The 17,716-nt window shown below is 41.8% G+C and overlaps 1 protein-coding gene across 4 annotated transcripts in view; it reads right to left on the bottom strand.

Annotated features, from left to right (window-relative positions):
* The window catches only part of DPP8 (dipeptidyl peptidase 8), a 63,550-nt gene extending 55,901 nt beyond the window's left edge, over positions 1–7,649 (bottom strand). Inside the window, exons 1-4 of one of the 4 annotated variants that reach the window (XM_006729650.3) lie at positions 7,461–7,648; positions 5,571–5,708; positions 3,114–3,383; positions 1,387–1,499 (exon numbers count right to left, since the gene is read on the bottom strand). In XM_006729650.3, coding sequence (XP_006729713.1) covers positions 1,387–1,499; positions 3,114–3,383; positions 5,571–5,607 — 420 coding nt within the window. In that variant the 5' untranslated portion in view covers positions 5,608–5,708; positions 7,461–7,648. Of the gene's footprint in view, positions 1–1,386; positions 1,500–3,113; positions 3,384–5,570; positions 5,709–7,460 lie in introns of those variants that run through there. The other 3 variants (XM_031024107.2, XM_006729651.3, XM_081831268.1) reach the window with 3 other exon arrangements.
* Positions 7,650–17,716: the final 10,067 nt, after the last annotated feature.

Genomic DNA, 17,716 nt, shown 5'->3' on the forward strand with positions numbered 1-17,716 from the left:
AAAAAAAAAGACATCAAAAAAAAATTATAGTTAAAAATCAGGGAAATGTGAACACTAGTTGAATATTTCATATGAAGAAAAGATCAACAACTGTTTAAGTTATGATAATGATACTGTGATAATATCTAAGAAGAATTTGTACCCTTGAGACACACACTGATTTATTTAGGAATGAAACAACATATCTGGCTCTGCTTCAAAATAATCCAAGAGGTGGGGGTAGGGATTGCGTGGGGGGACTGGTAGGGCTACAATGAAATGCAAAGAGTTGATAATTGCTGAAAATCACATATGATTCTACTAGTTTGAAGTTTTCCATAATAAAAGTTTAAAATAAAAAACAACTTTGAGGGGCGCCTGGGTGGCTCAGTCATCAGGCGTGTGCCTTCGGCTCGGGTCATGATCCCAGGGTCCTGGGATCGAGCCCCGCATCGGGCTCCCTGCCTTTCGGGAAGCCTGCTTCTCCCTCTCCCACTCCCCCTGCTTGTGTTCCCTCTCTCGCTGAGTCTCTGTCAAATAAATAAATAAAATCTTTAAAAAAAAACACACAACAACAACAAACAACTTTGATTTATTAATTTGCAAACTGTTCCATGAGGAAACTACCATTATTTTGGTTCTTTCTGTTTTAAAGAAAAGTCATAAGCCTATGTGAAAAACAACAGCCCTGATAAATAGTTACAGTCAAATGATTAGTTATCATGGAAATTATTTTTTTAATTCCTAAGAATAATATCACATTTTAGTTCATTTAACCCAAAATGCTATTTAATAAGGAAACACCCAATGTAAAATAATAAATGAGAACCAAATGGGCAATTACACCCAAATTATCATCTTGTTCTTGGGGTGTTTTTAACTATTTGCTTTTTGTGTAAAGATAAGATATTGAGGAAAAAAACAAACAAAACAAAACAAAAACAACCCTTAAGCTTTGATTCTACATAAACTGAATTCTATATTTAGAAACAAAAACTGAACTTAGTATCTTTCCTTAACCCTTAACTTAGCACTGTTACTAAGTATTAGAACTACAATTCAATTTAAAGATTTAAATAAAAAGCTTTCTGGAAATATAATTACTTTTATATGAACAACTCTTCCCCCCAAATGTGAGAACTATATAACTAACAAGTTTATAGAGGGGAAAGGTGATTAAACAGGGAGAAGCTAGTTTTAAAACTCAGAATTATAATATCCCTTACTTTCAGATGTTGAGAATTAAATGGAATTTAACAGTCATACATTCAAAACTATAAAAATATTTTAATTCTTTTTGAGTCACCTCTACTTCAAATATAAAACCCCACTTGAATTTCTGCCTCTCAGTAAAGGCAGTATCTGAAAATGTACACCAATCACAGGAACAGCATTGTTTAATCCTACCTGAAAAAGATCCAAAAGAGGCTTCCAAGAGAGCATTAAGACTGCTGCTCTGTTGATGGTTTTGGGAATTTCAGAATAAAACAATGTATTTTCTCTGTTCTCACCAGACATAGCTATAAGAGAACACAATCATTTAAAAATTATTTTCAGGGGCGCCTGGGTGGCTCAGTCGTTAAGCATCTGCCTTTGGCTCAGGTCATGATCCCAGGGTCCTGGGATCAAGCCCCACATCGGGCTCCCTGCTCTGCAGGAAGCCTGCTTCTCCCTCTCCCTCTGCCTGCCTCTCTGCCTACTTGTGCTCTCTCTCTCTCTGTCAAATAAATAAATAAAATCTTTAAAAAAAAAAAAAAGATTTATCCATTTTTACAGAGAGACAGGTATCAAAATATCAAATAATCAATATTAAAAAAAAAATCACAAATTTCTACATGACCAAAGGCACTAAAGGCTAAAGACAAATTAAACCTCAGAGGAAAATATCACAATGGGTTAATTCCCTCATTACACCAAAAAAAAAAAAAAAAAAGCTTTAAGAAGAAAAACACCCACAATCCAATAAAAAATAGATAATGATTATAAATAAGTCACAGAAAAAGAAATACAAATGTCTCTTAAATATGTGAAAAGATGCTCAACCTCACTTAGAATTAAAATTACAATGATTGGGGCGCCTAGGTGGCTCAGTTGGTAAGCATCTGCCTTCGGCTCAGGTCATGATCCCAGGGTGCTGGGATGGAGCCCCGCATCAGGCTCCCTGCTCAGCAGGGAGTCCGCTTCTCCCTCTGCCCCTGCTTGTGTTCCCTCTCTCACTGTGTCTCTCTCTGTCAAATAAATAAATAAAATCTTTAAAAAAAAATTACAATGATTAACCTTGTTGAAGGATAATTTGGCAATATCAACCAAAATTCAGAATACACACACCTTTTGTCCCAGCAATTCTACTCTTTGGAATTAGTCCTATATATAAATTCACAAATTCACAATGATCCACTACAGTGATATTCATTGCCTCATCTTTTGTAACAGTATAACAGAAAAACCTAAATGCCCCTTATTAGAGGCATGGTTAAGTAAATATGGCACAATTATATAATGGAATACTCTTAAGTTATTAAAAAAAATGCATCTGTAATTACTGATGTGGACTAATGCAGAGAGTATCTCTAAAAAAATATATGTATATGAATGAAATAACTTTGGAAGAAAGAAGTAAACCTACTTTTAAAAATTTAATAAGCAAAGGGCACCTGGGTGGCTTAGTTGGTTAAGGGGCTGACTCTTGATTTTGGCTCAGGTCATGATCTCAGGGTTATGAGGCTGAACCTGTCCTTGTGGAGTCTGCTTGTCCCTCTCCCTCCCCCTACCCCTCCCCCTGCTCATGCTCTCTTGCACGCATGCTCTAAAATAAATAAAATTTTTAAGAAAAATTTAATAAAGAAGTCAGTAGCATAATATATCTAATTTAGGCAGATGTTAAATGTGGAGTGAATGGGCTCAGGAAAAAGACACCAAAACCAGCCTTGGTTTAAAAAAAATGAAAGCAGCAACTGTTGAGAGTGGTTTTACTGTTTGTGTTCCTAATCTGACCATTCCTAAGGAAAGGCATTTTGTTCCTTTAATGGAACATCATTGATTCATTATTTATTCCCCAAAATTTGAGTGCCAATTGTATCTATATTTTGAATTAAGAAAGCATTTCCTCTCAGAAACTATGACTTCATACTCACCAAGGTAATATATCCTGTCTGAATGAGGCCCATCTGGATCATTCCTCTTCACAAACATAAAATCGTGTGGTGCCTTAGCCATCATGTAGCCATGATATTTTCTGGTATCAGCAAGGAGCTTTTTAAGCTGACTCCAGGAATATCGCTCAACATAAAATGGCTCCAATTTAGGCCGATCCTGTGATTCAATATTCTCCTCACAATCTGCAGTTTCAAAGATCTCAACACCCAGCTGTTCTGTTTCCATCGCTGCTGCCATGTTGCATTTTCCTAGAAACATAAGGCACATGAAGTTGTTCACAGGCCTGCCTTCTTTTATATTAATGGAATGACAGTCTGATAGTGGTCCCCCCACCAAAAAGGCAAGGAAAAAAATGCTCTTCAGCATAGTTGCAACGAAACCTAGTAAGAAAAGTAATAGCTCCACCTTCTCAGTGTTCAGTTTAAAAATGAGATTTTTTAAAAAATTGAGGTCATGTCTGTTTCACTGTGACTATAAATCCCTTTAGGAACTTTTGTAAAAGGATGTCCTTACCTATCTCTTGCCAAAATTCCTTTTTTCTTTCCCACACTGGAAGGAAACAGGCCATATGCCAGTTTGCTCCATCCAAGAGCATGTCAATAGTGAATCTAAATGTGCTAAGGGAGTTAAGTGTTTTTGCACTTAAAAAAGTAACACATTTGATAAATGTGGACTTCAGTTAACAGAAATAATCACGACCAATTAGAACAGTAATAAAATTGCAGCAAACAATGTACTTGTAATAAACTTCCCAGGGCACTTACCAAGATAATATAAATACTGTTTCCGTTTAAGTGGAACTCCAAACAATAAAGGACTTAACTGGCTGGTACATTTTTCTTTGTCTTCTTGCCTAGACATCACTATCTTATGATCACTTTTGGTGACTATAAGGAATTTATGTAACTATTATTGCAAATTATATAACTTTTACTCTCATGATTAAATGGGAGAAAAAAGATACTATCTTCAAGCAGCTTTAATGAGGTGAAGTAGTTTATGCAAAAAGCATTTAATGTTTGTACTATTGATATTCTGACAAAAATCTGAACCCAAGTTTGCAAATTTTCCAGTTCAACCCCAAAACAGTGTTAATATTTCATCTACTAATGATATTTCTTTTCATTTTACAAATTCAGAAGGGGATGTATTTTCCTTTATCTATTTCAATATTTAAACAATATTTCAATATTTAAAGCAGTGATGTATCAGAAAAAATAAGAAGTGTTATAACAAGCCATTGTGTGATATTCTGCCATGCATTATTCATGAAACTATCAAAAAGAAGCAACATAAACAAAAATTTTGGAGCAACCTGTGGATTTGGGAGATAAACAGATTATATTTATGTAACTACCTCTAGAACAACAATCAATGAATGGTTGTGTATTTAATACGATGTCTTTTTTTAAAGCTCAATTTCCCAGGTTAACAAGAGTCCAAGGTAACTACCAACCGCAGAGAAAAAGTAATTAGCAGGCGTGGGTTGTGAATTAGTCCACCAGGCAAGCATTATGGCATGCAAAATGAAATGAACTGTGTGGCCAGGATAGTGTGTCTTTTTTTATGGTACAGTGAACTGTACTATCATTTTCAGTGTAACAGTAGCAAAAGCGACCAGAAAACCCATTCAAGAATTTATCAGGTATCCAACCTGTAACATTACTACAATGGGGCTTTTACCTCCAAGGACCAAAATCCAAACAGCTCAGCAGAGAAAGTCATTTAGCTCAACTGCTACTTAGCACACTGATAGTAAGTGGCAGTATATGAGAGTGGAGACTGCCCATCTAAAAGCTAGTGGGAGGCCTATTTTCTATCAAATATGTCAGTGGATCTAGCTTGATTTCTAAGAGTTAGGGACAAGTGAGAGAAAAAGCTACACAAACCATGCTCATTATCCTCAACTCCCCAATTTTTAAATTTGGAACTTCATGTCCAAACCACTGCTCACAAGAATAAGGCTAGGGAATAAAACCAGGAAGCTCAGCAGGCAGATTTCCCAAGGCTTACTGTCCAGGTTCTTGAGTCACCATTAACTTGACATCTCTCCTGTGTCAAAGTTGCATTAGCTCTCGCTCATTAATAGCGAATTACCTGCTATTCCTCAATTGTACTAGGCTTCTGGACTATTTCTGCCTCTCTACACACATACATACACACACAAATTTTTACAGTTCAAATGACATTCTACTACTGTTTATAGTAAATGAATATCCCACATTTTCTAGGATATTTTAGTAATTTACACAAATGTGTAACAAAATGATTTAAGTTCCAGATTTCCATAACACCGTATATTCAAATACATTCTCAAAGTTCTAATTTCAAAAATTAGAAAAGAGAATCCGCATACATTTTCAGCACATATATGTGCTGCATATACGTCACTGCCCCACCTACCTCCTCACTTAAGGCCCTTCCCTCGTGCCTACCTGATTGTATTTTCATCTGCTCAGATCTCTTCCACATTCAAAGAGATCTTTTTTCAAGTGACTCAACTTCAAGCATAGATCCCTCTGCTCATCTTGCTCTCTTCTCACAGGAGTCTTTCCTTTTCTCACCATCCAATCCTGCTCACCAGGATAACGAAATAAGATATAAGGCTGTTGATCATTATTGAAATGGATCATATGTGGCCAAAATGATTAAATCTAAAGTCCCAAATAGTATATAGAAATATTCTTCTTGGCGTAATATATAATTATATATAATGCCTGCATTATTTTGTATCTGTATTTTAGATTATCAAAATCGTAATTTTTAAAAAATTTCAGAAATGTATAGCCTAATTTTCTCAAAAGGATATCCTAACAACAGTGTAAATCCTGACATCTAGATGTACATTAAAAGGAAAATTATGGCAGAACTTTAGAAAGTATAAAAGGCACACAAATGTGAGGTTACTCAGGTGGCTATTGCAAATCCTCAAAAATGACAGATGATTACTAACATTTATTTCTGTGTGCTTGGTCCTGTTCCTGCTTTTACATTAATAATACATTTGTATTATTTTACATAATACATATTGAGCTGGTTGGAGACAGAGGAGACTTGTAGAACAACCAAAAAGAGTTATAAAACAGGCCATTTTTGTGGAAAGGGAACCAACTTGAATTTAATAATTTTTTCATAAGACCAAGAATGTGCTATCCATTTTAAGTGCATTCCACTTTTGCTCCTTTCCTTTCTAGCTGTAGTCTGAAAATAACTGAATTAGGTAACTTTTCCATAAAAGGAAGCATTAAGTTGTTCTGGAATTCCAGTAAAGAAAGAAAAAAAAAAAGAGGATCTGTGATTACACTTGTTATTTCATTATCAGTTTTAATTCTGGGCTCTCATAGCCCAAGTAGGTGATGGAGAGAGATGTGGTGAGAAAAGCTCGGGGCAAATGGAGGGAAAACAGTGAAGTTATGCTAGTCTAAGAACAATGGACTAAGATGTCAAGACACGGTCCCATGCACTAAGCCCCTCACTCAGAGCAGAGCATCTTGGGGTAGAGAATAGCTTCAGAACTCCTGAATCTGGACGTACTCAACTGTCATTCTTATTTTTAACCCAAGAGCCAAAGAGTCGTCCACTTGAACCCCGCACGCCTCACTGAAGCCTAGCTATTTCACTCTTCAGGGTCCACAGCTAGTTGAGAGGTTCATTATCACTGACTGGGACAAAGATCTTGAAAGCTATGAATGGGGAAGAAGAAGAGAGGTGTAATAGAGAATGTTGAGAATGGGGGGATGCCAAGTCTTAGAAGTCTCAGGAGAAAGTGTGTGAGGGCAGAGTTGGAAAGAGGGAAAGAAATGTATCTATCCTGCCCCGGGGTGTGTGAAATAGAATGAGAAGGGGCCGGTGAGCAGGGAGGGAATCGACCTAGAGTGAGGCAGGAGGAAGGAAAAGAACACCGGCTGGGAAATCAGAAAAATCTCAGTCCAAATCCGATCCGCCACAGTCGAACTTTAGGCAGATCCCTTCGCCTCTGCGGGCTTCCGTTTCCTCATCTGCAAGCCCGGGCAATACCCGGCTCCCAACCCCAGCGAGGCTCAATTAAGATAACGGACGTGGAAGTCCGGAGGCCAGCACCCAGCGCTCCGGGGGCGCCCAGTGAACGTTGGTGGAATCGGAATCTGAGAGCCTCGGCTTCCTCTTCCGGCAAGCGGGGCCTCGCCACCAGCTCTGACCCGCGCAGGGCGGCGCGCCCGGTAAACCGCAGAGCGGGCTAACCGGGAGAGCGCGCCGGGCGGCTCCCCGGTGAGGCGGAGCGGGCCCGCCGGGCTGGGGCCCAGGCCTCGCGGGCGAAGGGGAAGGAGAGGGGGCGGATACTGCACCTTCCCCCCTGGCCCCGCCCGGAGCGTCCCGACGCGTGCTACGGAGCGGGCCTGCGCCGCTTCATGCCGCGCCGCCTCCACTCCCGACCCCGCTGCGGCGGCTTCCTCGGCGACCGAGCCGGTGGTAACCCAGGCGGTGAACACGGCACTTAAAGGCGGTGGCGGCAGCGGCAGCGGCGGCAGCGCTCTGGCACTTCCGGTTCCTCGTGACCCGCCCTCCGACCAGCGACGGCTCAGCGGGGCCAAGAAGGGCGCCGCTCCCTGCTGGGTGGGGTGCGTTGCCACAGTGCAATCTAGTGGCCGGAGGAACAAACCGGGCGCCGGACGGGGGACAGATGTAATCCAGAAACAGGCAGCGACTTGCTAGAAGTCACAGGACGCACTGTGGCGCGTCTCTGCTTATTCTTTTTTTTCATTCAACAAATATATATTGAGTGCCTGCTATGTGCCAGGTAGAGTTGTAGATTAGAGCAAGGAGCTGGCCACCGAAAATCCCTGTTCCTGAAGGAAGATGACAGAGGGGAGGGACCAAGGCCCGGGGGTGTCTTTTATTTTTTATTTTTAAGATTTTATTTATTTATTTGACAGAGAGAGAGATCACAAGTAAGCAGACAGGCAGGCAGAGGGAGAGGGAGAAGCAGGCTCCCTGCTGAGCACGGAGCCCGATATGGGGCTCGATTCTGGGACCCTGGGATCATGATCTGAGCCGAAGGCAGACGCTTAACCGACTGAGCCACCCAGGCGTCGCAAAGCGGTTCACTGCTGTGGTGGAAAGAAACCTGAACTTGGAATCAGAAAGCTTGGCTCTCATACTAATTAGTTATCTTTAGCAGGTCACTCAATCTCTTTGTGCCATTGTTAATCTGTAGAAGAGATGTAACAGATTAGTTACAATTAAGGAAAACCATATGTATCCCAGTAATACATAACGATGAGGAAAGTGGGGACTAGGGCAGGAAAGTGAGTGACTTGCAACAAGAGGAGTTCCTTTTACCCGAAATCTTTGTCCTATTTTACACCAGACCTTGTCTGAGAAAAAGGGAACCAGGCATGATTGGGAAAGTGGCAGGTGTAGAACAGAACAATAGAAAAGAGGGGCTTCCGGGCGCCTGGGTGGCTCAGTTGGTTAAGCGACTGCTTTCGGCTCAGGTCATGATCCTGGAGTCCCAGGATCGAGTCCTGCATCGGGCTCCCTGCTCGGCAGGGAGTCTGCTTCTCCCTCTGACCCTCCTCCCTCTCATGCTCTCTCTCATTCTCTCTCTCTCAAATAAATAAATAAAGTCTTTTTTTTAAAAAAAAAAAAGAGGGGCTTCCCCTCTTTCCTATATTACAAAGAGCAATGTGTCAGAGGTGTGTATCATTAGGATTTATTATAATGGCACTAATAAAAGATCCATTTGGGTGCCACATTCCATTCCTCATTGTGTAGTTACTCACTTTGAGGCTTTTTTTAGTTGGACTCCCTTAAAAGAAAAGTACAGTCATTTTCACTGGGACTCCTCTGTGAATTTTCTGCAAATGACCTGAAAGTAGGTTTTAAGGCTTTGAATGCACATGCACATACTAACAAAGTACAATGTAATATCTTGCAGTTCATTTCTTTCAACCAAGTGTTTGTTGAATCGCTGCCATGTGCCTATTACTGTTCTAAGCACTGGGGCTGCAAGAGTGTATAAAGTAAACAAGATCCCTTTGTGCAGTTTACACCCTAATAAGAGGAAAAAGTCCTCGCAGAAAGCAAGCAAACAAAAAATATATGATTTTATGGATTAAAAAAAACAAGCTCTGGAGAGGTTAAGTCACTTGGCTAATTATGGATTGATCTAGATCAGATTTCTTGGTTTTCAATCTTATTTTCTCTATGGTGGGCTTAAAAAGCCTCAAACCAGAGAAGGCTGTAGGGGAATATCTCCATCATCTACCCTGGCAACCTTGCATGTATGTATCTCCATAGGTCTCATGGGCCTTGAACCAAAGCTTCTCTGAGTCTTAGCAGAATGCTTTGTGATCCTCCCAGAACGGCAGAGGATGGAAGGCTTATGAGGATCTTAGGGCAATCTCCCCTGAGTGCTTCTCATTTCCCAGGTTCTGATGAGGTGTGGGCTTTGTGCCCCACGCCCTCAGAATAGAGCTGCAGAATATAAGAATCACTTAGCTGTAGTCCAGAGTGGGCTCCTCGGCAGCTGGGTATCCCACAACTTACACTGCAGTCATCTGGCCCCTTCTGTTTCAATATTCTTTGTTTGGATTTGTGGGACAAGGACCACTGGCAGCTGGGACCTTAATGCATTCTTCCTTTGTTGTACAGGTAAGTAATAAACTGTCTGAATCTGAGGTGGCTCCTTGTATCTTTACTGGCTGACTCAGTCAGGCCTGGGTCTTGCCAAGCTCGTGTGTGTGCTTGCCAAAGCCTAGTCGGCTTTTTGGGGCCCTGTGCTCTAGGAACTCGTTGGGAAAAGGCAAGTTGTCTAGCACACGAGTCTGAATAAATAGCATGGCAGCGTTGACACAGATCTGTGCCTGCCTAACATCACAGTCATGTTCTGGCATAATGGAGGGCAGGCAGGAAGTGTGAGTAAAAGTTAGGGTGGTAAGGTCAAGGGAGAACCATTCCTAGGGAAATCGGGGCTGAATCCGGAAGCCATGCCTGTTTGAGGCAATCAGGTCCTTGTCTGGGTCTGGGCTTATGTTTTAGAGACCCCGACAGTTTTCTACACTGGGCGTCAGCAGAGACCAACCCACCAGTCCTTCTGTGTGTAACACTCCATGATCTTCGAGCAGTGGTACTTTTCCTCTGGTACTCATGGGTAAGAGCATGCACTCCTGGAATCAGCCAGATGTGGGTTCACATCCTGGCTCCTCTCCTTACTGACAGTGATATTGGGCTTTCCTAAGCTTGATTTCTCTCATCTGTAAAATGAGTTCGGTAACATCACTGAAATGAATGAATGAAATATATAATGCATCTAAAGTGCTTAGCAATGCCTGGTGCACATTAAGCATTCCATTTATTAATTATATTCATAAATGGTGGTGATGATGATAAAGATAACAGAAACTTTTCCTCTGAGGAGGTAGGAAAGGAAAGAAGAGGTAGCAAAGGTAAACATGAGCCCTGGATGTGTCCCAGAGATCTACTATTGAGGCTGGGACCATATCCCCAGGAAAGACCATCCTGGCTCTGTCCCTCAGCCCTCTGATTTTGTTTACACACACACACTATATCTATACCTATACTTAAAATCAAAGAATCACGGAATCAACAAATTGGGAGTGATTTTGGAGATGATTAAGCCTAATTCTTTTATTTCACAGAAAGAAAAACAAGACCCAGAGAGGGAGTGTGACTTGGCCAAAGTCACACAGTTACTTATTAGCAACTCTCACATGGATCTTCCAAAATCAATTGACCACATGTGTTAATCTTTTCCTAGGTTTAGAGCATGGCCCAGACCACAGGACGAGAAAATTCTGGGAACTCTGGCTTCCCAGAGGGGCATGCCCAAGCCTTGCTAGGTAACGCTATCTGTACCACCTCCAGGCAACAATAAGCATCATTCTTCCCAATTTGAACACAACATTCTAACATCATTACAGAAAGATCCATCCACTTTTTCTTTGTTTTGTATACATATTTTATATAGGTAGCAGGATCAATGTTTTCAAGCCACATACAGATTTGTACTACATTTAATTTCCTTAGTTTTTCCATAATTCAACTCAACCTGTATTTATATGACCCATTTCACCTCATAGTAAAAAATGTAATCTTGATTAATTCCAGGCACACCCAGTCATTCAACTCAGCATCCCTCCTGGTGAAGGGGATAATGGCCAGTCCCGGTTCTATACCAGGATCTCCTATGATGTCCTTCGTCCCAGCTGTACTGGTCTGAAGAGTGTCCTCCCCAAATCCATGTCCATCCAGAGCCTAATAATGTCACCTTACTTGGAAATTGGGTCTTTGCAGATGTTATTAGTTAAAGTAAGATCTAACGAGTAGAGTGGGTCCCAAATCCACTGACTGATGTCCTTATAAGAAGGCCATATGAGGAGCGCCTAGGTGGCTCAGGAGGTGGAGCATCTGCCTTTGGCTCAGGTCGTGATCCCGGGGTCCTGGGATCGAGCCCTGCATTGGGCTCCCTGTTCAGTAGAGAGCCTGCTTCTCCCTCTCCCTCTGCTGTTCTCCCTGCTTGTGCTCTCTCTCTCTCTCTAGTAAATAAAATCTTAAAAAAAAAAAGGCCATATGAGCCCAGAGAAGGCCTCATAACCCCAGAGAAGGTCATGCAACAATAGAGGTAGAGATTGGCATGAACCCCTATAAGCCAAAGAGCATCAAGGATTGCCAGCAACCAACAAGTTGAATTCTTGCCTAGAAACTTCAGGGGAGCATGGTCCTGCCAGCATCTTGATTTTGGACTTGTAGCCTCCAGAACTGTAAGAGAATAGATTTCTGTTGTTTTAAGCCCTCTGCCCTCCCCCTCCCATTTGTGATATTTTGTTATGGCTGCACTAGGAAATGAACATGCCAGCTAATCTTCAGGTATGACCTCCCACCCCACCCCCGCCATCATGAGTTACCCGATGAGATCTGTTATCTGTCAGTCTCTAGTTGACAGTCCACACTCTTCTGTTCCTTTCTGCCCCAATTGTTAGTCCTTCTTACATACTCTCCTGCACCTTTACCCACACCCACATCCAGGAAGCCTTGGGCCCTCTTGCTAATATTCAACCTTTATCTCCACTAGGTTTCGGTGCTTCTCAAGGGTCTTGCACTAATGCCTGGTCATGAGCACAGGGCTTTTCTTTCCCTAGTTCCCTAAACCTGCCATGGGTGTTGAGGGGGGAATGTACTATTCCCTTCAGCTTTGGATAAGCCCTTAAGGGGAGGTAAGGGCAAGATTCAGGCTCCTTCTCAAGGACACTCCCTTAGTTCCCCCTGCCCCTTTAAAAAAACCCTCGTACTGGGGCACCTGGGTGGCTCAGTCAGTTGGGTGGCTGGCTCTTGATTTTGGCTCAGGTCGTAATCTCAGGGTCCTGGGATGGAGCCCTGCGTTGGGCTCTGTGCTCAGCGGGGAGTCTGCTTGAGGATTCTCTCTCTCCCTCTTTCTCGGCTCCTTCCCCTACCTGCTCTCTCCCTCTCTCTCTCTCTCTCTCAAACAAATAAATAAATCTTTCAGGGTGCCTGGGTGGCTCAGTCGGTTGAGTATCCGACTTTGATTTTGGCTCAGGTCATGATCTCAGAATCCTGAGATCAGGCTCCACACATCCGGCTCCACTCTGAGCATGGAGCCTGCTTGAGATTCTCTCTCCCCCTCTCCCTCTGCCCCTCCCCTCACTCCTGAGCCCTCTCTCTCTCAAATAAGTAAGTAAATAAATAAAATCTTTATTTAAAAACAAAATAAATAAATAAATCTTTTTTTTTTTTAAAGATTTTATTTATTTTTCAACAGTGAGAGAGGGAACACAAGCAGGGGGAGGGGGAGAGGGAGAAGCAGGCTTCCCGCGGAGCAGGCAGCCCGATGCGGGGCTCGATCCCTGGACCCCGGGATCACGACCCGAGCCGAAGGCAGACGCCTAACGACTGAGCCACCCAGACGCCCCTAAATAAATAAATCTTAAAAAAAAAATTCTCTTGGGGTTTACTGAACTCCAAAGTCAGGTTTATGATTTGTGTAAATGCCACTGAGCAGAGTCCCTTACTTCTCTTTTGACTTTTTTCTCCCTATTCTGCTTGGAAATTTTTTATTTAGTTTGCATATTATTCCAAATATTTTATTATATTATATTTTATTTGTTTCCTTTGTATTTAAATTCAAGTTAGTTAACATGTAGCATAGTATTGGTTTCAGGAATAGAATTTAGTGATTCATCACCTACATCTAACACCCAGTGCTCATCACAAGTGCCCTCCTTAATGTCCATCACTCATCAAGTCCATCCCCTGCCCACCTATTGCAAATAATTTCTGTTTTACATGTGCATCCAGGTTTAAAGAGAAGAATTTGATGTTTCTGTTCCCATCACTACAACTGCAGCAAAGCAAGGGTTACCACATCCCAGCCCCCTAAATTGGGAAGTCTCAAGGGTTATAAAGAAGCAAAACAAAAACACAAGATATTTCCCTGTATTGCAGCACTATGTAAAGTTGCAATTGGAATTTTTGAAAAACATTTTAATTTTTATTTTATATAAGTAGTCTCTACGACCCAACACAGGGCTTGAACTCACAACCCTGAGATCAAGAGTCACATGCTCTTCTGACTGAGCCAGTCAGGCACCCTTGCAATTGGAAATTTTGTATTTTTTTATCATAAACATTTCAGTATTGCTAGTTTCTAATTCACCATTTTGCACTGCTGTATTGTTTTTCCATTGAGTGGTTATAGTACCATTCATTTGGGCATTTTCCTTGTGTAATTCCCAATGTTTCACCATGGAACACCACGAACATCTTCACCATGGAACACCACAAACACCATAAACCTTTCTTGAAGTTATTTTTATTTTTTTTAAAGATATTTATTTATTTATTTATTTATTTAGAGATAGAGCACACGAAGGGAGAGAGGGGCAGACTCCCCTCTGAGCACGGAGTCCGAATGGGGACTTGATCTCATGACTCTGAGATTATGACCTGAGCTGAAACCAAGAGTCGGACTCTTAACAAATGCATATAGATAGATAGATGATTTTTCCTCCTACTATTCCACTATTTTTCACACAAAGGGTAGCATACCAACTGTCTGCACCTGGCGACCAGGTAGGCAATTCAGAGAGCCAAGAATTACCAGGTAGATCAAACTGAATAGGATGCAAAGGCCACTGCTCATACCCAAGGGGTCATTTTGCACATTGTTCTGGAGTATGGGTTGACAAACTGAGGGGAAGTTTTTTTTCTGTCAATGACTGGCTGCAGGGCCCACCCTCTTAGAATAGCTAGGAGGTTACAGGGATATGAGCTGGGTCCACCCAATGCCCCAGTAGGTGCCTGGGCTGACGCAGTGAGTCTCCCTCTCCGCTCAGCTTTGTGCTGGCTAGATAGACAAACATGATTTTCATTAAGGATATTTCTCTGGGTGATTCTGGGTGAGGCACAAGACAGCCAAATTCTATAGCTCGTTTTCTAAAACTTCTTCCGGGAATAGAAGATTCTGTAAAAAGGTGAACAAGGAGAACGGGCCTGATCACTTGTCAGAGGCTGGAAAAAAAGCCTTAAGCACTGAGCATGTGCTTCATTCACAGCAAGTATTCAGCAAATGCCTCCTGTGGCCTGAGAAGAGAGAGATGGCCCTGGCCCTGGGGTGGAAAGGTTGCATCTGGAAGGTAGGACACATAGACAGTGCTTCATTTGCATTTTATTTGACTAGTATTATCATAAAACCCTCAGCCTTACTTCCTTCATTCAGCTTGGCAGTGTTACTTGGCTCTGTCTTTTTATCCCCTCTGCCATCTTTTAGTTTTATAGTTTACCCAGACGCTACTCATTCCTCTCTCTATTTCAGTTTTTATCTTACTGGATTTCCCCTGGAGAGAGGGGTCCATAAAAGCTGGTGTCTTTGCAGGAACATTTAGAAATAGCTAATAAGATCATCAGAAAGGGCTGACTCTAACTCTCTCATTTGATGGATATGGAAACTCAGGCCAGTAGGTTAACCATGGTGGTTAGTTGAAGCAGGCTGGATAGGCCCCCTTCCTTTGGACCTTCTTATGGAAGATCTGAGGCAAAATGTCAAGATTCAATCTTCTAACTTATCAATAGCTGTCACCTTGGATGGAGGTCAGCTGATAAGCCTCAGGTTTTAACTACTCTGAATTGAAATTATTTTACTGTTTATTACATACCCACCACTAGAATGGCTAAAATTAGAAAGACTGAAAATACCAAGGAAATAAGGCAACTAGAACTTCAAACATTGCCTGTGGGTTTGTAAACTGATCAGAACACTTTGTAAAACTGCTTATCTCCTGTGTCAACTATACTAAAAACAAAAACAAAATCTGCTTATCTACTAAAGAGATAGCCTATGTCCTAGCATTTCTACTTCTACATATTTATCCAAGAGAATTAAGCACATTTATATACCAAAAGATAGGTACAAAAATGTTCATTGCATTCCATTTTTTAGAATGGCTAAAAATGGAAAACAATGCAAATGTCCTTCATGAAGAGAATGGATAAATAATTTGTGCTATATTCATACAATGAAATACAACACTGGAGAGACAAACTAAAACCATTCCATTTATATGAAATTCAAGAACAGACAAAATCTACTTTATGGTGATTCTTGGAGGAAGGGCTGGGAGGCAAAGGTATACTAAATGAGAGAACCCCGGGGATGCTGGAAACGTTCCTGATCTTGGTCTAGCTGGTAATTAATTACACAGATATAAATGTAAGTAAGTAAAAATTCAGCTTAAGCTAAACATTTCAAATTTGCTCATTTCCTGTATACCTCAATTTTTAAAAAGTGTCCTATATTGGATCTGCATTGTATTAAAGACAATGCAATAAAAACACTTTTATCATTTCAAAAATATTTTATTTTTAAAATTCAAGGTTATCAAGTTTACTGCTTTTGTTATCCCATACCCAGCAGATTGCATCACCTCCAACCAGTTTGCCTGCTATCAATTCCTCCTCACTGACAGGTGAGTCTGCCAAGCACATACTTGATTTGGCTAATCGCCAGTTTAACAAACGTCCCTGGCTGCTATGTGTCTGTGGAATACAGGACAAATACCTCACTGAAGCAAACAAAGACTTTCCTAATTCACTCCTTATCTGCTTTTTTGGATCAAGGATTTCTTTTCTTTTTTTTTTTTTTTTAAGATTTTATTTATTTGACAGAGAGAGACACAGCGAGAAAGGGAACACAAGCAGGGGGAGTGGGAGAGGGATGAAGCAGGCTTCCCGCGGAGCAGGGATCCCGATATGGGGTTCCATCCCAGAACCTCGGGATCATGACCCCAGCTGAAGGCAGACGCTTAACGACTGAGCCACCCAGGCGCCCCTCAAGGGTGATTTCTATTCTCCATGTCCTTAACCCCTAGCACACAGAACTTTCCACGTTTCTTCACCTTTGAACTTCTGACCCATATTTCCACTATCCTACCCCTGCTTCTTTCTCTATCAAATTTCTCCTCACATTTCACTGTCCAGCTCTCAACGACTCACTCTTAAATGTCCACTGATTGTTTCCAAAACCCTCAGTTCCCACCATCCTGACTTTTTAAGCTCCGTGCCTTCACCATATTAAAACCCCCATATTTTATACTATCTACCCCCTGAATTAAATGTTTCCTGAGAGCCCGCATCATTTCTCTTCATCTCTGGATCCCTGTGCTCAGCACTTTGCTAAACAAATGGGTGCTATCAGAACTGAATTATAAGTTTCATTTTTGTCCCAGACTTCTGGTTTTCACAGTAATGTTGCTTCCTATTAAATTCTTCACTGTAGCAGACTCAGGGATGAAAGTGGATACAGACGAGATAGCTTAAATTAGACACTAATTAGTGTTGTATCTAGTTTGGGTTTCCTATTTTAAGAGAGACAAGTCTCCTGCTCTGTCCAATAGGATAACCGTTATTATGTCGCTATCTAAATTAAGTAGAAGTAAATAAAATAGAAAACTCAATTTCTCAGTCTCACTAGCCACATTCGAGTACTCAAAAGCCTCATGTGGCTAGTGGCTACCATACTGAACAACGCAGAATGTAACATTTCCATCACGGCATAAAGTTCTACGGGACTGCGCTGAAAATCTCTGGCCTTTACGCTTACGAGATCTCCCCTCTTAGAACACCCTTCCACCCCCTTCCCACAGTGCTCCCCCTATAACCATCACCAGCCTTATTGTGTTTGTAATTGCAGGGTTCCAGGACAGCAGGGACTGTGCCTTACTGCTGTAACTCCAGTGTTTAGCTTTGAAGCCCAGCGCAATTAGTAGGCGCTCAGTAAACGTTGATTTAATAGGTGATAGGACAGGAGGGACCTTCCAGATACACCAGTCCCAAGCCCTTTCCCATGCTGATCAGTCCTTTAGGTGTCTCCAGCACTTTTCATTTTTTAAGCCTATCTTAAAGCATCGCCCTGGAGAAGAAAGAAAAGCGCCATGCACGCACCTGCTGATTCTCAATTGCCCAGGCGGCCGCCTCCGGCTCTGGCGTCACGGGCCAGTCGCACCTTTGCTCGGCTCCGCCCCCTCCCGAACCCAACAGAGGCCAAGAGCTCACGCCGACACCGCCCACA

This window comes from Leptonychotes weddellii, chromosome 9 (genome assembly GCF_054177405.1).
Source record: "Leptonychotes weddellii isolate Sample4059 chromosome 9, ASM5417740v2, whole genome shotgun sequence".
Lineage (NCBI taxonomy): Eukaryota > Metazoa > Chordata > Mammalia > Carnivora > Phocidae > Leptonychotes > Leptonychotes weddellii.